The following is a 24,403-nucleotide window of genomic DNA, read 5'->3' on the forward strand; positions in this document are numbered from 1 at the left end:
CATTTGAATTCACAGAATCTGTGATTATACAGTTACACTTATCATAAAAAGAATTAGGTGACATACGTATAAATAAGCCACAAAAAGGACTGAGATGATCTGTTACATGGTAAAATTACAAAAACAATTATTAGAAATGCATCAGCAGTAGTTACATGATGAAGCATGACAGAAACATCTAAAAACAATACAACCTATTGAATGAGGTTTCATATTATCACAATAGTACAAAAGACCATATATGGGCAGTTCACATTTTATTCAGTTGAAAACTTATAATTTTCTTTCAAAATTTGGTAACTGGCTTGTTTAGCAAACCTAAAAGGCAAGTTACACTGACGATCTGAATTATTGATACCTAAAAGAGTACATAAAACAATGCTGTTTTTATATCAAGTCGTAGACTATATTAAGTTCTGTTAAGTGTTCTAATATAAGGTCATCAAAACATTTAGCAATAACTTTTATATTGATATGGTACTTTTACTAAGTCACTCTGTTTCTGACCAATAAGGTTAATTTAATTTGTTTCTTAACTTTTCAAAGTTGAATCCCAATGTATCTCTTTTCGACCAGAAATCTGTGCAAATATTGCATTTAATATTGTAATCTGTATAGAGGAAAGGGAACAAATGAACCTATAAAACAGTTTAATTTTGGTAAAGGATAAAAAAGACAATAAAAGCTTCATTATAAATCACAATAACATAATATTCACATGTAATTACAACTATTTACATAGTGTATACTTTTAAAATTTTACAAATATAGACAACGAAATATACATTATAATAAATAAATACATGTTATACAATTGAAATGATGCAATGTACATGTTTATCTCAAGTCAAACAGCAAGTTTTTTTTATACAAATTTCCCAAACTTTGAAATTTTGTCACTTGTTATATCCAAGTTCATCAACAAATATTCCTCAATTTAGCATAATTGTGTATTCAAAAGTATAAACATGTAGAATAGTGAATTTAACCTTATTCATGTAGAATAGTGAATTCAACCTTATTCATATAGAATCAGGACTTCTTTGTATTTAATGCCCATCACATACAATTAAGGAGTTTAACTATCCATTGTATTTATCATTGAACTTAAACCAAGTCATGAAAACCTACAAGTAAATGTTTTGAAACTGGTACGATCGAGATTCATACTTTTGGGAAGTACAGCATTTTGTATTTTAACATGAAGACTTGTTACTGTAATGAAATACAACATTTAACATATCCTTATACATTTGGTTAATTTGAGGTAGATTTTCATCACTATGGCCTGTCTGTATGATAATGGTGGTATTTCTGCTGTAATGTTTGACATTCAGGGGTTGCTTCCCTTTAATTTGACATTCAGGAGTTACTTCCCTTTAACATGTAAGTAACTACCTTTGATGTAGGCAGCTAATCTCTGTTCAATACACATATATAAAAGCACAACAATTTACAGGAAATTGTTTAAAACTTTGTGTCACAATAATAATAAAAATAAACAATAACAATAACAACAGCCATTTTGTTTGACTTGTAAACAAAAGTTTATTTCCATACCAATGAACAAATTATAAGGTTTCAGGTACAACCTCATGACTTTAAAATGTGTCTTCATTCTGACATAACTTGTGTTCTTCTCTGATATGTTATACCTGGTCAAATCTATTCCAGAAACTTGAAATATTTGAAGGATACTGCCCTCCTTCCCACCATCTGACATTGTCACAGTATGTCTTCTGCTGCATTTTTATCTCAATATAAGATACACATATGGCTAACATTTTTTACATCCACATCTTCTAATTACTGGTAAGTTATGTACATATGATGAACCATTTTTACAATATAGTCTCACTTTCCGTGTTTTGATTTTTTTAGGTTTACAACAGTCTTTTCCACAAGATCCTTCACAAACTCGGAATTTTATTTTTGTTCGTGATTGACAGTTTGTTTTTGGATCAACATAAATATTTTTGAAAACTTTACGGGAACATGATGGCGCTGAAAAAAAACCAAACAGATTTTTTAATAAATACATCAATGAATACATTTTTCAGCAAATAATAAGGACTTCAATTTCTAAAATGAGAAGATGGAAATTTATGAAACAATGCAAAAATTATTAATTTCATTGAAATATGAGTGAATTGTTAATGTTGGCTAGTTATGAACTATAAAAAAGTGCTTAGACATGCTGCAAAGTGGGCTGGACAGGGCTAAACACTAAATATATTATTAGCAAAAAGAACCTTAAATAACATTCATTATGTAATTACTTTGGATTCATTTATTTTCTTGGTTACAAATTTTTGTGGTTTGAGGAAACTTGCATATTCATATATATTTAATTTCGTGGTTTGATGAAATGTGAATATTTGTAGATATTTAATTTTGTGGTTTTAACAAAGTCTGAATACATTTTGTAAGAAAATTTATAATTCGTTGAACCCACGAAATCCACAAAAATTGGTATCTAACGAATATTAATTAATCCACAGTGTTCCTTAATGGAATTCATATACTATTATTTAAGTTTTGACTGATTAACTATTCAATTTAAATCTAATTATTTGGGAATTCTCAAATAAGCTTGTTTTTTTATATAGCAGCATGTGACAAAAAAACAATATGCTTACCAATATCACAGAATTTCCCAGAATATCCTCTCTTACATTTACACCTGTAACCACCTCTCTTTTTCCTTGGTTTACAATGTCCCTTTTTACACCGATTGTTATGACAAACATCGACTTTACATCCTGGCATTACTTTGTGGTTATAAATAGATGCAGTGAAATCTAATACCTTCCCATTCACAGATACTTCTTGGAAACAACCTGAAAATGTATAGCACATGGTTATCACATTGAAAAAAAAATAACCATCCTAAATTCATTTATGCAGCAATTTTAAAACATTCTATGCAATTTTATCTCAAATATAAAAACTGATATGTCAAATAAACTATTATAAAAACCTCCGGATTAATTTGCACTTTTGGCTTTGAGAATTCTGTATATATATATATATATATATATATCCTCTCTGATTCCTTTAGTAGGAAATCTTCTGAAATAATTTCTTCTTTAAATAAAAAAATATGATCTTTAAACTGATGTTTAAATTAGAAGTCTCATAGCATTAGAATTTGATACAAATTCTTGCTTATAGTTCGTTCTTTCATTGGTAAGCTGTCTCCCTTGATGTAAGCCTTACATCTCCTTTTATTCATATCATGTTCTACTCACCTTTAAAACTTGCCAGATTACGTGTGTGGAATTTATCTTTTGCCGCTTGTCCTACATCTTGTGGCATTCCACCGAGATAGACATCTTCATCGTGATTTAGAAAATCATTGTTCCCTTGGTTAATAACACTTCGTGGCTTCCCGTTATCAATCGTCATAGTAATATTACGTCTCTGTACCATTAATTGTATTTTATGAATCTTATCATCGTCAATGGTAACAAAACTGTAAATATAACTGTACATGGTGGAAGCATGATCGTCACCAGTGTAAAAACTTATTTTCACTCGACCACGGAACAATTCCACCGCTAAGTGAGGTTCACTTCCTGTGTAGAAGATAAGTCCGGACTTTGATTCTGTCTTCAGGGAAATGGTAATATTAACTTCCGACTGGAAATCTATCTTGGACATTTGAATATAAGAATCTTCTGCTTTGAATGTCACACTCTTTAATTTCTCACATTTTTTGCCTGAAAACCCTAAAAAAAAGAAGAAAAAAGAACTTGATCAAAGCTAAAGATTTGAACATATGGACTGGTAACACAAAATTTAAATAATAATGAAAAAAATTCTTATAAAGATGATGCAGGCATATTCATATATACATGAATAAATAAATAAAAACCTTTCTGTTTTCTATAAAATCACAGATCTGTGAGTATGTAGATTAGTTTACGCAAATTTTCCTTCTGAATATATAAGATACATATCTCCATGCAGCAGGTATTTATCATTTAAATAATATAATATTTACCTGATACACATTCACAAGAGTATTCTCTGTTGCCTTTCTGTGGATGACATACAGCATTGTTCTGACAGTCATGGTGCTGACAGGGACCAGCAGCAGCATAGAACTGTTTCCTTGCTGGAGGTACGTCACAGTATTTACCGGTGTAACCTTTAGAACAGAGACAGTTATATGTTCCCATACCATCGATACATCGGCCGCCATTCTGACAGATGTGAGTTTTACAGTCGTCGATGTTCACAGAACAATTTTTACCTGACCAGTCTTTTGTACATTGGCATCTGAAATATAAACAAAAATTGTATTGCCAGTGATACATTTTTATTAAACATATTGTTTCCATGTATTTGTAAATTTGTATGTGATCAGTTTCTATTGTATATTTCACGCAGTTCGAAATAACGTTTCAGCCAAAAAAATTATGGTTTTTCTTCCTTTAAATTAAATGGATTATGGTTGATAGGTTAATTTGTCTAGTTTTCACTTAAAGGCACTTTCTAGGATGAAAGTTTTACAGGAACTTCCTTAGTTTGCAATTTGTCAATGAACAAAGAGATGATATTTTACTCATTTTTTTTTACTCTGTAGTGTATTCAGATGAAATAAGCAACGACTATTTCACTTTATATGTAGCTGAAAAGTTTATAATGAAATCCTCTTAAACTTAAGGTTTGGTTTTCAAAATAAGGGTTGGTCAGGAAACCATTACATATATCTTATCTTTAGGTCTGAACAGTCTAATACACATTCTAACAAATGTTGTTTTTTGTTTTACGTACCTATAATCGTTGTCTGTGCTAATACATTTGGCTCCATTTTGACAAAAGTTGTAAACACCTTGACAGAAAGGAATCTTGGATTCACAGTGTTTACCTAAAAAAGAAAAAAAATACTCATACAAAGAAAACAATTACATGTACCCACAAAAAAAATAAAACTTTCAAAGTTATTATGAAAATGGTCAAAAGCTCAGAGAATTAGAAACAGATATTGTTTGTTGGTGTTTATTTAAAATGGTATTTAATCAAATTGAACAGGGAAATCAGTGAAATCATTATGATGACCTTTTATAGCGGACTATGGAGTATGGGTTTTGATTATTGTTGAAGGCTGTACAGTGACCTATAGAACTTTGATAATTCTGTGTCATTTAGTCTCTTGCGGAGAGTTGGCTCACTGCAATGGCAATCATAACGCATCTTCTTATTTTTTATATAAGACTTACCATTAAATCCCATGGCACATTTACATGTATATGTCTGTATTCCATCAACACATGTGGCATTGTTCTGACATCTGTGTTGAACACAGTCATTTATATTTTCTTCACATCTCTCTCCACGAAAACCATCAGGACAGGCACACCTATAGGATTTTAACATTTTCTCATTAAATAACAAAACAGAAATAGAAATGCTCATTGTATACTTGTGCATTTGCTTTTGCAAGTTCATCTTGTGACTTTAAGTTAGAATTTAAGCATAATTGTTCCAATAAATCTGCATCTGATGTAAAGATAGACTATATAATCGGTTTAAAAAGATCTCCATAACATTTTGTTATACAATGTCATATTTTGTTATACAATGCAGTAAAACCATGTTAATACGGTAATAATAATATTATTATCCATTACAACCTCCCTGACTTACTGAAATCTTCCATGATGTAACACACTGCACTCTCCATTATTTACACAGGGATTCCCAAAACAAGCGTTGATTTCATTTTGACATGTGTTGCCATAGTAACCAGGTGTACACTGACAAGTAAAGTTTTTGAAGTCTTGAAGCTGACAGGTTCCGTCATGGAGACAAGGGTTCTTGTGGCAGGCATTACATTTACTGAGGAGTCCAGAATCTTCTTTTGCTGCAGATAAATAATAAATAATACATAAATCATTACCAACAGTTAACAAATTGAAAATTTTTATAAATCTCACACAGATAAGACACTTGTTCCTTCTAATTACTATCAACATTGTATGTGCTATTTTTGACTGCTTCATTACAGTGCAGTGGATTAGTGTGCCCAAGGAGGCTACAATCTCATATAACCTCCTTAGTTTGCCAAACTGATTTACAATATAAAACTTTTTTATAGGATACTTCTAAATGTATAAGAGTCGTACTTATACTTGATCTTATATAAGAAGATGTGGTATGAGTGTCAATGAGACAACTCTCCATCCAAGTCACAATTTGTAATAGAAAAATCATTATAAGTCAAAGTACAGCCTTTCACAGAGAGCCTTGGCTCACACCGAACAGCAAGCTATAAAGTGCCACAAAAAATGATTGCCTGTTTCTAAAGCAAGAATACTTACTATTACACTGGAATGCTGTAGAATCTGTGGTCAATATAAGTTTATTGGTCATCTGTAGAGGCCCAGCACAGGAGGCTATACCTGACTCTACGTAGTCTTTCTTGATATAATCTGACAACCATTTCAAATTACAGTCACAGTAGAAAGGGTTTCCTCCTAAAGCTCTAAATGATAAAATAAGCAAACATAGATAAAGATACCTACAGAATCAAAACATTTATACACTTATGGCAAATTAAAGATCGATTAAGAAACTTAATAAAGGCCTGAATATGATCTCTAGATGACTTTCCTTGTTTTATTTTGTTGTTTAGTTGCTTTCATTTTATCAATATACCTCATATTTTCTTTTATTCATATGCTTTTAGTTTCAAAATATATTAATATAGTTTTTCATTTTGTTGGGTATGTACAAAAATACAATGATGTTTAATAATATTATATTTATTGTAAGTGATGGTAATAATTTGTTCATTCTCGTCAGTTTGCAAATGGAATGTCTAGTATTCTAGTATACATCATTGTTAATTTAGTTCTGTAATCATTTACTAACTAATCATACCCTGTAAGTGTAAGCATACAATCCATTACTAAGGCTTTATTATCTATACTTACAAATGAGTAAGAGAAATGAGATCCTTGAAGGCTCCATATGGAATGGTGGAGAAATTATTACCATGTAAGGATCTGAAAAGGAAAGTGTTCATGGTTTAACAATGTTCATGCAATTCTTATCTTTTATGTAATTAAATATACCTGTAATCAACAAACATTTGGTTGATGGCTGCTGTGAATTCGAATGCATATTTCAAAAATAAGGCTCAATATATGGATTCCCTAATCTAATACATTTTCTAGTTGTTGTCCATTCTTTTGATTTGTTTGAGATTTTTAGCCATTTGATTAGGGACTTTCTGTATTGAATTTTCCTCGGAGTTCAGTATTTTTGTGTTTTAACTTATTTCTAATACATTTTATTCATCTCTCATGAGTGTATCCACTGAAAACATTACTAAGAAAACAAGTTTTATTAAATTATTTGAAGAGTAACATGTTTTGTTTTTCTTCTTTTTTTTCCATAATAAATGTGTTTCTACTTACAGAACTCTAAGTCTTTTGAGGGAGGATAAAGTTGTGTCTGCCATACATTCTAAATGGTTATAACTCAATATCCTGTAACAAATAATAGGTTTGTAATTAATATCATGTATGGCTTGATTTCAAAATCAGAGTCAAGAAGGCATGTAACAAATTTCAAAAGACATCAGAAATAAATATTTGAGGTCAATACTTGTGCCTCTTTCGGCTGCCAAATGGTAAGGTCAGTATTAGTATGTAAAAAGTAAACTAAACAAAATGTCAATCAATATCTAAAGGCATAGCAAAACTGTTTGATTTGAAAGCAGAGAAGATTGGAATTTACACCTGTAATGGTGGTATCATCAGCTGATATGTTTAAGTATGTCATATGAAATCGTGATATGCATGCTTTTTCAATGGAAATTATGACGTCACAATGCATTCATAATAGTACGAAAGCCCATGAGACAAGGATATGATTGGCAGGGGCATCAAAGCAACAAGAAAACCACAAAAAGCAACAGTTTATAGTGTTTCCATCTTCAGTATATAATATCATCTAATTATTTTAAAATGAATATTAGATCTTACAGCAACACAATGAATAATAGCAAGAATGACATACACTTCAGAAACTACTTTTTTTAAACGAAACTTAAGAAATTGTTGCTGTTGACATGAAGCATAACTTGTACAGATTTGTTTATTATGAAGATTTATTATGAAGAGATATGTTGTACAATGTATTGTTTTTGTATATAAATATTTACCAATGATGGATTGTTAAGGTTTTTTTCAGTTTTTTTGTGTGTGACAAGAATTATGAATGATATTAGTACTATCATACTTACAATGCTGTTAATTGTGTACAGTTACTGAAGATATTCTCAGGTAAGGTTACCAGTAGATTATTACTCAGATCTCTGTAAATAGAACCAGTCAAAATTACAAAAAATAGTACATTATACATTGTACAGCCAAATCCACAACTTTTTTTTCCCCCATTCATAAACCAAACAATATTTTATTTCAATTACAAGCTATTGCAATTTGTATGAAAAAAAGAAGACATCAAACATCCAATTAAATTTCACTTATTTGCTAATTGGCTTTAAAGAAGGAACTAAATTGATAAAGGTTAAAAGGCAAAAAACAAAAATGGGTAAAAAAATCACTGCAAAAATCTTCATAGGTACTTACAGTCTTCTGAGGTTTGTCAGTGACCCTATTTCTGTAGTCAGGTGAGTTATCTTGTTTACATCCAAGTATCTGTTGAAAGTAGGATAAAAACAGAAACCATAAATGTTTTTACAGTAACACTTTTGAAAACAAAGTTTATAAAACATATTACGTCTGCAAATCAGCTTATTTGTAAAAAACAACTTGAAAGAGTTAAGATAATGTAAACGTTACATTCATCTGTATAATCAGCACATAATGTGTAAAACAGAATCATACATACTCTGGAGAAAAACATTTTAAAAATCTATGAAGAGAAGACTTCCCAAAAAAAAATTGAATTATTAAATTTTGCACTACATATCAACAAAAAAATGATTTGAATTTTAGAAATGGCAGTCATCTTAAATTGCGAATTGGTCATGAATTTCAGAATAACAACTAGTCGTATTCTATCAAGTGGTTTGAAAAAAGAAGATTTTTATACAACAAACTAATAAATAAACGTAAGAGAAAAGCACTGGATTAAACTTTAATTTCAGGCAAACCAAAAATAAACTTACAATTCTGTTGTATCTTGTGGTATCCCACTAGGAATAGTACTCAAGTTCTTTCTGCTACATCTAACCACAGTACCAGTACAAGTACAGCTAGGTGGACAAAAGGCTCTAGGGTGACAACTGTCAACTGACTCTACAAATATAAAAGTTCATTCAGTAACTTCCATAGTAAAAGTACAAGTACAGCTAGGTGGACAAAAGGCTCTAGGGTGACAACTGTCAACTGACTCTACAAATATAAAAGTACATTCAGTAACTTCCATAGTAAAAGTACAAGTACAGCTAGGTGGACAAAAGGCTCTAGGGTGACAACTGTCAACTGACTCTACAAATATAAAAGTACATTCAGTAACTTCCATAGTAAAAGTACAAGTACAGCTAGGTGGACAAAAGGCTCTAGGGTGACAACTGTCAACTGACTCTACAAATATAAAAGTTCATTCAGTAACTTCCATAGTAAAAGTACAAGTACAGCTAGGTGGACAAAAGGCTCTAGGGTGACAACTGTCAACTGACTCTACAAATATAAAAGTACATTCAGTAACTTCCATTGTACCAGTACAAGTACAGCTAGGTGGACAAAAGGCTCTAGGGTGACAACTGTCAACTGACTCTACAAATATAAAAGTTCATTCAGTAACTTTCATAGTAAAAGTACAAGTACAGCTAGGTGGACAAAAGGCTCTAGGGTGACAACTGTCAACTGACTCTACAAATATAAAAGTACATTCAGTAACTTCCATAGTACCAGTACAAGTACAGCTAGGTGGACAAAAGGCTCTAGGGTGACAACTGTCAACTGACTCTACAAATATAAAAGTTCATTCAGTAACTTCCATAGTAAAAGTACAAGTACAGCTAGGTGGACAAAAGGCTCTAGAGTGACAACTGTCAACTGACTCTACAAATATAAAAGTACATTCAGTAACTTCCATAGTAAAAGTACAAGGACAGCTAGGTGGACAAAAGGCTCTAGGGCGACAACTGTCAACTGACTCTACAAATATAAGAGTACATTCAGTAACTTCCATAGTACAAGTACAAGTACAGCTAGGTGGACAAAAGGCTCTAGGGTGACAACTGTCAACTGACTCTACAAATATAAAATTACATGCAACTTCTACTGTTTGGCTGCACTTCAAAGCAAACAACTCCACTGTCGGCTGGTAGCTGTGTCCTTGCAATAAAATTTTAAAAGGGGTATACCTAGCAAAAATGAAAGTTTGTCTTTGGGACCATCAATATTGTATATTACTTTCCAAAAACTACAGAGAGAAATAACTGCATGCAGATGCGGTTTAGGAAAGTAAAAACAGCATAAGTGTTTCAAGAGTCAACTAGCGAAGGTTGAGAATATTATATCTTTCAATAAAAGTTTTAAGTGATTTACAATGATTTTAACAGGAAAAGTTTTAAAAATGGTCTTTGTAATTCATGGATCTTCTACAAGCAGGTGTTAATGAACTTTTGAAGGATCACTTATCTTACCCAGCAATTAACCATTAACAAAAACTGTATGTAATTATACAAACGAAAGAAAATGCTAAAATAACAATAATCATTATGGATACTTTAATTACTCTGTCTAATAGCTTTACTCAATGAAGGTTTACAAATGGACCATTGCACTTCTTAATAACAGACTGCAACAACAAGCTTCGTGTATACAGTTTATAGGTGTGACAATAAATCTCAGATAAATAGAGATTTCATGACAGAATACAGTTTAGTTCCACATTTCTGCTAGTCTTTTGCACATGCTACTTGTGAGTAAATAGAAAATACAGCAATAACCCTATACAACAGCTGGATATACACCCTTCTTAAATACAATGGTTCAACAAAGGGTTAAATTATTTTATTTCCTCAGTTCAGAAGGGTTAATGCTTCTGTTTTTAACTCTGCAATCAAATTATATTACTGTGCTATAATATATATAGAAATGACTGCTCCCTAGAGAATCTGATTAACATATTCATGGAATATTGTATAACACATTTTGACATTTAGGCAATATAGTAATGGTGTACAACATAAGAGGTCGCTAAACATGTTAGCCATACCTGTCAACCTGTGACGATGAAAATGCAGGTCATGACCTGCATTGAAGAATCAAATCTCAGGTCATAACGCGTACGAACTTTTTCGAGCTGAATTTCAGTATTTATGGTACATTTTCTTATAATGTATATATCAAAGATACCAAAACATCAATGCATGTTCACTTTGTTAAGTCATTTTAAATCTTATTAAATATTATTTCATTGCACTTTTACAGATTTTTATAAATTTGTGGAACCCAGTCTTCTGTGCTTTACTTTTTGAGACAAAATACTACAATCATCAAACACTAGAATTTAATGTAATTCTTAACTGGTTGAGACTTTTGACTATATAACCTTTAACCATATTCGTTATCCTTTCACAAGGAAAGGAGTAGGTCCGGTAAGGACCGATTTTGGCCTCAAATTTCAGGTTCATCTGACGAAAGATTTTGACCACTTTTTAAACACTTAAGTGTCTATTTCATTTGAATCAATCAGTTTATGTGAAATATTTTAACTGATTTAGTCATTAAAAACGATCCGATTCAAGCTCAAATACGAAAAATCTATCAAATATGCCGAAAAATGTCACTTTTCAGTTAGTTTTTGTCAAAAATGAACGTGGCCGCATTCGTGTTCATCCGCAATCTTTATATATGTTATGTATTATAATAAAATACAACTTACATTTCAATATTAAGGATGAACACGAATGCGGCCACTTTCGTTTTACACGAAAACCGCCTAAAATTTAACTAAAATGCTAGAACTGTGAAGATTTCAGTAATTTAGCATGACTTTATGGTGCTAGTACCCGATATATGTGCATTGTATTGTCAAAAACAGCCCATATTCATGTAGCAGAAGCATTCCACTGTCCAATAAAGAACTAAAAGTTTACATATTAACAATTTTGTAAAACTGCTATATTTGTGGGCCAAAAAGGGGTCTTACTAGACCTACCCCTTAGACTATGATAAAATATAGTAATACAGTTAAAGGAAGTATAAATGTAAAAAATAATTTTCAACTTTAAAAAAAAAATTGTATAAAGGTATAAAAATAATGAAAAGTTATTTTTCAATATGTATTTGAATTTTATATTTTTATGATTTAATCTTTTTCACCCATAAAACGTAAATATAAGGAATAATTTTGAATGGTGACAAATAAGGGGAAGTAACTCTAGTTTAGTTTGTAAACTTTGTGCAATTTATTTACCAACTTAAGCTAAGGTAATTGGTGTTAATTAACAGTGTGTTTGACACCAAAGCTGTCAAGTGAAGCCATGCACTTAATGGGTCACTTAATTTGACAGTTTACATAGCTAGATGAACTTCCTGTTCATGGAAGAATTACAAATTTGCCGGTATTTCAAAGGAATATTACTTATGAAATCAATCTCAAGGCTAAGAAATACGGGTGAAATCGGGTCATTTTCGGAATTCCCGGGTTATTTCAATGACCCGGCGGGTGTTCCGGGTGGTCCCTCAGAATTGTGAAAATCTCGGGTCACACCCGCAGAATACGGGTCAGTTGACAGGTATGAACTGTTAGCTCCAAATGGAGCTTTTGTTAGAAGAAGGTACATTAACTATGTGTATCAGTAGGAAAAATGGGTAACCATAAAAATATAGTATATGCCAAACATATTTTGACAATTCACTTACCTAGTGGACCATCACTACAGCAGGGAGGTATACCAATATTACAACCTCTATCACTACTCTCTGTAATAAATGTGAGACATTGTACATTTAAAACACATTATATGTTACTTTCAATAATTAGATTACAGCATTTACCCTGCTCTATAATTACCATAATGAAAAATAAGGAATTGCAATGGATATAATATAGATACAAGAAATGAGGAAATTACATGTAATAAATCGATGCATTTTTTTTACCTTGTTTGAAGAATTCATTTTGATTTAAGAGTCATAAATTTTCATCTTAACAACGATTTGTTTAACTTATGTACAAAATATATAAATTTTATATAATGTGGCTAGCAACTGTTATTAAATACAAATACAGACAATGTCATGTAAAACTTAACACTCGCAACACATAATAAATATATGATCGAATTTAGACTTTCAAATGATGATAAGTTAAATTTACTAACCTTCACAAATAAAGTCTTTGGCCTTGAGATCTGTGATAGCTGAGTCCTTAAACTGATGAGGGGCATTACAAGTTGGGTTACCAGTTATAATGTTCCTCATACTCAACCACTCAGGTAACCAGCCCAGGTGACAATTACAGTTGAAGGGGTTACCTTCAACATTCCTGAAAACAAAACACAAGGTTTAGGTATTTGTACCAAAATACACCACAGCAGATTGTAAAAAAACACCTTAAGGACCTTAGTTTAATAATGTAGCTTAAGAATAAATATTTCAGTATACATGTACCAGTACTGCCTTCAAATGAAAAGAATTCATTCTACATGTTGATTTCACATGTAGGACTTAAGTGGCAATATGATAGATTATATGAATATGATCCAGTATTTCAGAGAAATGATGAGGACAGACTTTGCGTTAGGAGGGGTATTGTAATACAATTGATTTAAGTATGCAGAGAATACTTATGGTCATACAATGGCATGTATCTCCTTAGAAATCGCATTTTCTTATTTTTGACAATATGATCTCTGGAAATTGATTCCAAAACATATGCACTGCAATAAATATAGGAAATTCAAAGAAACTGACCACTATTTTTAATGTCACAGCAATGTGTTGGAACTGCTTAAACAAAGTAATACCAAGGTTACCAATAGATAAACAAGTAAAATCCATTTATCAAATATTTATAAATCTGTAATAGTAGTTCAAACTGATAATAAAACAAAAACCTTAAGTTCAGATTTTCATGGCTGGATCAAGTAATTTATAAAGTTAGAAATAACACCATTTTGCTAGTGCAGAGTATCCTGTTTCCATACTAGACATTCTATTGTTACTGGGACCTTATGCTTTAGAGAGATTTCAATGATATCCCCTGTATGTAACTTCAATGATTTTCAAAGGTACAAATAAAATAGGCAGTACTTAAGTCTAAATTGTGAAGAATGCAATAAGTTTTTGTATTACACAATCTAACTTTACATGTTATTGATAGGGTGACACTTTATCACAATAACAGTAACACTTTCATACACTTAATTCATCCTGATTAACTTTGATTAATTATGTATTTAAACATTTTGATAAATGTGAAGTATTTAAGTATTTCTTTGTAAAGGAAAAGATGAACTGGTCTAGACATTTAAGTATCTATTTATTGACTGATTAATGGACTTAATAAAAATCTGAATTGAAAGTCCTTGAAGTATATCTCAGGACACCTGGTATTCAATAAAATTCATTGACATATTGAATGGATTCTAAATTATTTATAGAATTCACTAACAGCCAATCAAATCAAAGAGTTAAAACGCTCAAAACATAAAGTTTGAATTCTTGGTCACAGTATAAGTATCCATATTCAATAATGTCTTGTGAAGAATTGAGGGGTTCCTATAAATCCCCAAAAAGGAAATATTCCAATTACTATGACTTGATATTTATAAGTCCAAAGCAAAAAATTTAAAATCCCACCTAACAATGTTTTTCCTTGAAAAATAACCACAAATATTTACATCCATAAACATAAACTGAACTTCTCCAAGTATTTGATATATATCTAATATCAATCATGTTTAAATGTCACATTCTACACAATATGCAAATCTTGCAAAGAAAGCATGAACAGGCCTACGGCATAAATAGTTCATTTTAAAAGTATACTAGATAAAAAGACAAAGAGAAAACTTACAAACGTGCTAAATAATGTTGTTTATCAAACGCACCCTCCATCACACATCTGATCTGATTATTAAATAATGACCTGAAAATAAAGAAAGTTTAGTTTTTAATATAGTAAATAATTATAATGAACATAAACTATTTTATAAATAAGATAACTATATTATGATATCTTTACAAGCAAACATATCTGAAGTTAAAAAAATGCACTGCATTCTTGGATATTACAAGTGTATTTTTATCTGATAAAATTTCCTCTTGACCTTAATAATATGTAATCAAACTGAAGAAACAATAATATAAGTTCTTGATATAATATTTATGCTTAAATAAATAAGCAATGATTTTGCCTTCAGAAAACTAGCAAATATAATTCTTGGCCTCATCAGTAACATAAACACTAAACAGACAGTAGAACTATGCTATGCTATGTTTGTTTATGTAATATATACGTGTTTCTCGTTTTGTTAATATAGATTAGACCGTTGGTTTTCCCGTTTGAATGGTTTTACACTAGTAATTTTGGGGCCCTTTATAGCTTGTTGTTCGGTGTGAGCTAAGGCTCCGTGTTGAAGGCCGTACTTTAACCTATAATGGTTTACTTTTCAAATTGTTATTTGTATGGAGAGTTGTCTCATTGGCACTCACACCACATCTTCCTATATCTATATAGCCTCCAGAAAACATTAAAGATTATTAATTTGAATAAACGATAGATTTATCTTGATACATCAGTAACAACAGCCAGAACATTTATACTGCTTTATATGCAGATAATTATCTAATTCTTCTGTAGCTGCTTCTGATAAATTGAATACAAATATTTCAACCTCACTTTAATACAGAAACATAACATCATCACTTTCATACAGCTTTTAAACGTAGTACCTTAATGTATATATCACCCAAAACTTGTTATTATGCTACATTATTACTACATGTTATTTCATTAGCTACCAAATCATATTTCTACTCTTACATAAAATATGACATGTATCGATCAACATTGAAATAAAGTTCATCACAATATCCTAATCAATAATTATGATATAACAAAATCTTGTAAAAAACAAGCATTTTAATCCCAAACTTCACATATTTTTTAACAAAGCAAATAAAAAGGATTTCTTGGAAATAAGCAGCAATCCTACCCACATTTATAAAAGAAAAAAGGCACCATCAAAACTGATAATGTTTATAAACATCAAAACAGACTGCACACAAGGACAAGTATATATATGAATGAAACTTTAAAGCTTGACAACAGTAAAACCCATCAAAAAGGTCCAACAAAAAGGCCAAACTTTCACAACTCTTTATCTGAAATCTTTCTCTTATTAAGGAGATGGCAAGAATTTGGATTGTCAAAATATTTGTCCTTAGCAAAATCTCATGGAGTATGTATATGCCTATTTTAGCAGACTTTATAATACCTTCCGTACTCATACTCAAAATCAATCCTGCATGTTTTTCCCATATTTATAATAAAACAAGCTACCATTTAAATATTTAATAAAGTAATATACTTCTATTTATTCCTTAATGTTAGGAGAAATTTTAGAGATATGTTGAAGCTTACTTAACTGTAAACACTTATATGCATTTCATACTTTGATGTATTTTGTATAATAGCTATAAATTTTAAAAGATTTAACAAAATCATTTACAGTTTATAGGAAAGAATTTATCAGCTATTATCAAATTTAATATCAGCTGGAAATAGCTTTATGTTATCATTTTAAAGTAACAGTTAATCCATTTACTTTGCAATACATAATTCGTGTAAAAGATTCTGGAAATATGCAACATTCCTCATGAAGGAAATAATTATAAGCATTAGCAGTATGTTAAAATAAAATAACATTATATATTCTTCCTTTGATTTTATTTCGATACACTTAAATATAGTTGAAATGATACTGATCTTGCTCTCTAGATATAGGAAGATGTGGTGTGAGTGCCAATGAGACAACTCTCCATCCAAATAACAATTTAAAAAAAATTTACCATTATAGGTCAATGTACGGCCTTCAACACGGAGCCTTGCCTCACACCGAACAACAAGCTATAAAGGACCCATAAAAGTACTAGTGTAGTAACTCTAGTATAGTATTTAGTATTATCACACTTTATACTATGATGTCAACAAACGTAATTGAGTATGCTGCATTTATCATGTTTTAAAATAAACCATTAGTTAAAATATCTGAAAATCTCCCCCTCCTTAAATATTGAAATCTATCCTTTTCAAATTATCATAATATCTTTGTATACTTTACATACACCCTATCATCCTAACATCCTAAAACATAAATGATGTACTGGTATTTTTTCCAAAATATTTGATAAAGACATTTGATAAGAAATAGGACCATTGATTAAGAGGGATTTCCCTTTTATCAATTATTCAATTTTTTAACATAGACTTATAAATATGACAAGCTGTCCCGCACTTCCCCCTTTATCCCTAAACTTCACCCTCTGATCTAAGGGTAACATTGTATACTTACAGGTGACGGAGATTTGGCATCTCTGAGAATGTTGTATTACTTATACATGTTATCTGGTTCTTGTCTAATGAACTGTAAAAGAAAATATTTAAAATTAAACTAAAACACTTCATTAATGAAACAAAATTATTTGCAATTTTATAACTACAAAACTCGAAATTATCCCAATTTAAATATTCAATTAAGATCAATTAATTTTTAGACAAAAACAAAGTCAAATTATTTCTGTTTTTAAAATGTGCCTTTAAGCTGTAGATAGAAACTAATGTTATAAATAGGCCTTTAGAGTTAAGACTTCTCAATTGATTATTTCACATTTTATCTTATTGGGGCCTTTAAAGCTGCCTATATGGAACAGAATTTTTCTCCTTTTAGAAGGCCGTAAAGTGGCCTTTAATTGCTTATCGGTACATCCAATTTATTTAAACTCTATTCTCCGGTGGGAAGTTGTCTCATTGTCAAATACCCCAAAAAAATTATTTTTATATCGGTCATAATTGACAATTCTGTTGTCTTTTGGTGCTTTGTGTCATTTTTATTGATGTCTCATCAATATTTACCCAGTTTTTATTTATAAATAACAAACATTATATTTAGGCAAAAACATTTTGTCTTATTCTGCTGCAAAATCAGCAATATGTTTTGATCTGTATCCAAACTAGCAATAAACAACAACCTGATTTATGATAAATTTGATAAGAAGTTATAATAATAATAATAAAGAGGTCCTTGATTTTGGCAATAGATTTGGTATAAAATCACAAGATTACTGAAGATCCTGGCATTGTCTAACAATAATTTTGGCAATGATTACAATAACAATGAGGAAATAGCTGTCAATAGTTTCCATATTAATCTGATCTATATGTCTAGGTTACTATGTAGGAGTATCATTGATAGAAAAATAAAAAGTCATTTTGATTCACAGAAGATAAGTCACATGCAATCTGTTTTTGGATTCTGTGGTAAATTTGCAGTTTTATTTGATTTTATCAAATGATGATGTTTCTGTCAAGCATCAATAAATTTTGCTACAATAATGTTTTTTTCTAAAATCTTTTATGAAACAGTTGAAATTCCATAATAAGTTTTCAATTTATACATGATGCATGTGATTTTATCAACACATTTTTAATGTATAGTTAATGGACAATCCTGAATGGTTAATTGGAATTTAAAATTTTGTTATATATATAATGAAGAAAAATTAAAGAAAAAACAATGCAATTAGAGTGTGCTGTCTGTTATAACATGCATTTTTTTTCTGGTCCTCAAACTGAATGATCCTGAATGGAAATTGGTCTGTTTATATTGCTTTTGGTGGAAATATTAAAGTTATGTCAATTAAGATGTCATAAATAAATGTCAATATTGAAACTACTCTTCCAGGATATTTTTTTTTAAAATTATTTTTTCATTAGAAGTGACTTAATTAAGGTATCCTACAAAGTAAGACAATTCCTTGGTTAATGGTACAAAAGAGAACTTTAACTTACATGGTATGTACTGATCGTAATCCATACAACATCTTCATCGAAAGTTTACTCAGTTTGTTGTCTGCTAGATTTCTGATAAAATTAAAAATTTATTTAAATGATTAATATTGAAAATTCAAAACAGGCATGAAAAAGCAGACAGTTGGTACACATTAATGGGACAGAAAACCAACAACACAAAATTGAAAAATAAACTAATGTCATCTATGATCAGATTATTAAGCCCAAACATGTGACAAAATAAACATTGCAGACATATTTAAATTATTTAATATTCTTCTTGGAAATGTCCAATAATACCTATTTTCCATTGATAATGATTAGCAAAAACTACCACACACCCTATGTCTAAATTCACAGTGGTTTACCTGCACAAATTACAGATTGAGACAGTTATATGTTTTATAACTTTTCTTGTTTGAAATATTCACATTTCTATTGTTAGGTCTCTGATATAGTAATAAGGTATGGGTTTTTCTCATTGTTGAAGGTCATATGATAAACCTATAATTGCTTACTTCCATCTCATTTTAACTCTGGATGATAGTTAATGGCAATAATACCACATCCCTTAATTTTTTTAATTTGAAATGCAAGACATTAAGACTATTAATAACCATATACATGCTACAAATTATCTACATAAAGCAACAGATTTTACATTAAACAGCATCCGAAAACCTGTACAGAACATCCGACATAGAATCAAAAGCCTCCTAAAACTTTCTGACCTCAAAAGTGCGATAGTTTGTCTAAATATATTCTACATCTTCCTATGAAGATATTAACATCTCTGATTTAGGTCCACCCTGTCTTGCAATTCTATATATTTTTTAATACTTACATTTCTAATAGTTTATTGGCCCCATCAAAAGCCATATCATGTATAGAATCTATCAGATTATTACTGAAATCTCTGAAGGAAAAAAAGGTTAACTAATCAGAGATCTAATGTACAGAAATAAAACCACAGATTTACCAACAAATTACCCAGTTATATATCATCAATCAGGTCTGATTAGATAGAACTACATGTTTAAAAATACTAAAAACTTTATTTTCATGTTTTTAAATAAATGGTAAAAAAGTGTATATTTTTTCCCTCACTTAATGTTTACTATGTCATCATAGACATTAACTTTTTTGACAGTGACAAGATATGATGGTCTTAGTATAGTAGTATCACACACTTAGTAATGTTACAGATCACCAATATCTTATCATAAATCTCAATCTTTTTACTCCAGAGGCCAAAACAAGTGCACTAATTCTTAAATCCAGGACAATTGTTGATGTTGATTTGTTTTATTTTATTCAAAATTCACACACTTTTTTGTCAATAACTAAGTAGAACTCTGAATTTGTTATTAATATCTGTAAAATCTTAGATATGGCATTGATAAGAACACATAAAATCATTTCTATTTGATTGCAAAATAGACAATTTTTTTTCACCAGGCAAAACAGGTTTCTTTTTAGCTCAAGGAAAACATAAATTATGATCAGCCTTTTTGCTATTTAATGGTCGAAATAAATTTCTGGAAGTACTAAATAACAGTTGTTCAAATCTTGGCAATAAACACTGCTTAATCTTAGGTTAATATTCCTTCTTATACTTACATAGATCGTAAGCCATCTAGCAGGGTCAACATTTCAGACAGAGAATCTATTCTTGTAAGCTTGTTCTTGTTCAACTTCCTGTAAACAAAGAAAGGAATTTTGTGTACGCCAAGAACATTACTTAAATTACATGTTAATAGTGAAATGAGGTTCCCTGCAACTAGAAATTAGAAAGTTGTGGAGCTTTTATTTGACACAAATTTACAGTTATATTTGTAATCTGTTTTTTGTTTTTGCTGTATGGCAGATATTCTTTAATTCACATCCTGACAGGTAAACATCCAATGTTCAAGTACAAAGATATTTGTCCATTCATTATGAAAACCAAATTTTATTAAAGTATCTCTCATGCACACTGAAGCATTAGGGAATACTAAAGGTAAAACTTATTTGCTTATATAGCAATATTTTAAACGAATGTATGCTGCTTTCTGGTGGGTTTTTTTCCTGTACATTTTTTGTTTTCAATGCCACAATCTCTTCCATTTATAATTAGTTTCCACATTTTAATGCAAAGCCAACTTACAATGATGTAGTGTAAGTGGGAATGCCTTTGGGTATAGCTGTAAGTCCTCGTCCAGAACAGTCCACTACAGTACCAAGACACACACAGGAGTCAGGACATGCCATGTCTACCATACAATTACCAGCATTCTCTGTTCTGTGATTTTCTGCACCTGCAATCATTGACACAAATTTAAAAATATAACTGTAGACTCACAAGATACTTTTATAAAGTTACACCAGTTATTAAAACTGTAAATTAGAGTTTTATCCAGCAAATAGATAAGTTGCAAAAGATTCAAACGTTATAAAAAAAAAGAAGATTTCACTGTATAAATACATGCATCCTGCAAAATCAAGCATTTGGTACAAAAATACAGTTATTTTGATCCAAAGTCTGCTAATCATTTACAGCATCTGTATCAATTCTAAGAATAAAACATCTAAAAATGACTAAAAGTACAGTAACAAATATCAAATAAATGAATGAAAGATGCCAATGTTATTCATTACAAATGAAAGGATTCACATAAAACTTTTCACAAATCATGCAATTACAATGCAAAATTCTCAAATATGTGGCCCAATTTGAAAAATGGTAAAAACACAAAATAATAAAACTTTATGTGTTCATTTTGGGAATGGTTATGGCAAAAGACATTTACATTTAAACAGGGTCAACTTAAAACAAACCTTTACATTTAAACTTGCTGACTTTAGCTGTAGCTATTTTCTTCCTCTCCATTCTACGAGGACTTTCACATCGAGCACCACTGGTCTCTATAGGATTCTTTATCAGGTACTCCACAAGCCATCCGAGGTTACAGTCACAGATAAACGGGTTTCTTCCAAGATGCCTAAAAGTATAAAAATAATCTAAAGGTTTCAAATTACACATGACATGACAATTGTGGTGCCCTGACAACAAAATCAATGATCTTCACAACTCTGAATGACTCACTTTTGAATATTTATCTTGGTAATGTTTTTAGGTTTATATGATTGACAATTATAAGTTTCTAGGTTCTTTGCAGAAACCCAGGCCAATGTGTTGTAAAATTATTTGAATATGACTGAAAGATAGTTTGAATTTAACTAACCAGTTGCGTGAAAATTGAAAACACATGAAAGAACTATGGTATAAAAAAATATCTTTATCTTTCTCTAGTTGTAAATACAATTTTTACATGTTTCACAGAATTCAGACTGTTCATAAATCTCACTTCTATTACTAGTATTTTTTTTATCATATCATACAATTTTACTATAGTTGTGATGTAGTTTTTTTCAAATTGTTCTGATTCCTAATTTAACTGTCTTGACATATGGCTTTTTTTTGCTACATATAATTGCCGTCACTTTTAAAATGGAAAATAAGGTATATAGCATAACTTACAATGTCTGAATATTCTGCAGAGGTACAAAGGTTCCATTGCCAAGTGATTGAATCTGATTATCATATAAAGATCTGAAGAAAAAATTATCTAAGTCAAATAAAACATTGCTATATTATTTTCTCAGATAAGAACAGTCAACTCCAAATTGCCATTTATCTCTTAAAATAAATTTTAGTTCATCAAATTGAAATTTATACAGTTTCATTTTCTGCATATATTTCAATACATCTATATTTGACCATAGTTTTTCTTTTCTCACGAAATTCTTGATATAGGAACATCAAATATCATCTTTAATATTCTTCCAAGACAAAACGTGAGTTGTAAGCTTTCTTGATGTTTAATAAGTTAAGATGAACCAAAAACAGTTTCCAATAAAGCCTAAAGATCAGACAAAATCAATTGTCTCACAACAGAAAATATATACATTGTTATTAATACATGTCTGATACCCAGATATGAAAGATAAAACTCACAGAAGATTAAGATTATACAGGTCTTTGAAAGCATCCTTCCTTATACACTTGATCTTGTTGGCATTTAATAATCTACAAATAGAAACATGCTATTAATGCAAAAACTAAATATGATGGATGTCTGCAATACATGTTAACAAGTATGACTTTTCTAAAGCAATGCTCCTGATTACTAGGTGATCAATTGTTTGAAAAGAAATAATAAAGTTTGTCACTGGAATACCTTGGTTTGACTATTTTTATTACACTGTTCTTACTACCAACCTTTAACTTATGCAATTCACTAAAATTAAATTATCACCAGTTATCCATTTCAAAAAGATGAACTCAAAATTTCAACAAAATTGATCAACAGGTTTATGTTAATCCTGTTGAGTGGAAAGCCTAATGTATAAGCATAGAAACACTTGTATGAGTTTGGTATTTTAATTTTGTTGCAAGTGTATTTTTTACTGTTGCAAATATCCCATTAAAAGGATTTCAGTGATATACATTTATGCAGTGTACAATTATTTAATGATGGCTTCATTGAAAACAAAACATTGTATACAACTTACAGTAACTGCAGTGATGAAAGACCATTAAATACACCATGTGGTAGGTCTACTATCTTGTTACCATAAAGTACTCTGAAATGATATACAATATATTGATGGCTCTCATATAACACATCTTTTCTTTTTAAATGTTAAATAAACCAGATTTTACTATATAGAACATTCTCATAATGGCAAATTGTAATTATAACTAGTGTAACTGCACTTTTAGAAGAAGTCCACTCAAATTATCAAAAATTTTGTGTTCATTACTTTTTGCTAAACAGAGTTATGACTTAAATTCATATTTAAAGAAAGCTTTCTAAATATAGATTTCTAAATATATTGTTATAGCTTATTTTATAAACTTACAAAGAATTGAGAAATAGCTGTCCAGCAAAAGCATCAGAATCAATCTTGGATATTTGGTTGTTGCTTAGATCTCTAGAAAATAAAGATAATATTTTTTAATATCAGTTTTACAAACTTAAAATAGATTATTTCTAACTGTTAGATATGGTTTAATATTTTTCATTATTTGGAGAGTTGGGTGTTGAAGATCTTTGATGTTTATGTAAAATGTTTCACTGCTTTTGAACTTGACAAATAGTATGAACACCTGCCCATTGTTGAACACTATATGTTGCCCTCTAGATGTCTGTTGGTAATATTTTGATGTTGGGTTGCTGTTTCACTACCATACACCCCACATGGTGTCAACCTTATAAAGCAAACCTTAGAAGGCCAGCTCTGTATTGCCCTACATCTTAGCCAAGTGCCAACCTTATAAGGCATGCTCAATAGTGCTCTAAATCTTTAGACAATGGTCAAATTATAAGGCAATTTCTACATT

The 24,403-nt window shown here is 30.3% G+C and overlaps 1 protein-coding gene across 3 annotated transcripts in view; it reads right to left on the bottom strand.

Moving 5' to 3' along the window:
- Nucleotides 1-693: 693 nt before the first annotated feature.
- LOC139521720 (protein slit-like) overlaps nt 694-24,403 on the bottom strand; it is a 79,611-nt gene continuing 55,901 nt past the window's right edge. For 2 of the 3 annotated variants that reach the window (XM_071315278.1, XM_071315280.1), the window contains 26 exons: nt 23,923-23,994; nt 23,572-23,643; nt 23,015-23,086; nt 22,538-22,609; nt 21,835-21,998; nt 21,164-21,314; nt 20,638-20,715; nt 19,862-19,933; nt 19,018-19,089; nt 17,522-17,593; nt 15,022-15,093; nt 13,325-13,488; nt 12,864-12,923; nt 9,152-9,281; nt 8,610-8,678; nt 8,261-8,332; nt 7,431-7,502; nt 6,945-7,016; nt 6,330-6,493; nt 5,656-5,872; nt 5,229-5,368; nt 4,783-4,876; nt 4,007-4,284; nt 3,252-3,731; nt 2,640-2,840; nt 694-2,004 (listed from right to left, as the gene is read on the bottom strand). In XM_071315278.1, the coding sequence (XP_071171379.1) occupies nt 1,778-2,004; nt 2,640-2,840; nt 3,252-3,731; nt 4,007-4,284; nt 4,783-4,876; nt 5,229-5,368; nt 5,656-5,872; nt 6,330-6,493; nt 6,945-7,016; nt 7,431-7,502; nt 8,261-8,332; nt 8,610-8,678; nt 9,152-9,281; nt 12,864-12,923; nt 13,325-13,488; nt 15,022-15,093; nt 17,522-17,593; nt 19,018-19,089; nt 19,862-19,933; nt 20,638-20,715; nt 21,164-21,314; nt 21,835-21,998; nt 22,538-22,609; nt 23,015-23,086; nt 23,572-23,643; nt 23,923-23,994 (3,409 nt within the window). In that variant the 3' untranslated portion in view covers nt 694-1,777. The remainder of the gene's footprint in view (nt 2,005-2,639; nt 2,841-3,251; nt 3,732-4,006; nt 4,285-4,782; nt 4,877-5,228; nt 5,369-5,655; nt 5,873-6,329; nt 6,494-6,944; nt 7,017-7,430; nt 7,503-8,260; nt 8,333-8,609; nt 8,679-9,151; nt 9,282-12,863; nt 12,924-13,324; nt 13,489-15,021; nt 15,094-17,521; nt 17,594-19,017; nt 19,090-19,861; nt 19,934-20,637; nt 20,716-21,163; nt 21,315-21,834; nt 21,999-22,537; nt 22,610-23,014; nt 23,087-23,571; nt 23,644-23,922; nt 23,995-24,403) is intronic. The other variant, XM_071315279.1, reaches the window with a different exon arrangement.

This window comes from Mytilus edulis, chromosome 4 (assembly GCF_963676685.1).
Source record: "Mytilus edulis chromosome 4, xbMytEdul2.2, whole genome shotgun sequence".
NCBI lineage: Eukaryota > Metazoa > Mollusca > Bivalvia > Mytilida > Mytilidae > Mytilus > Mytilus edulis.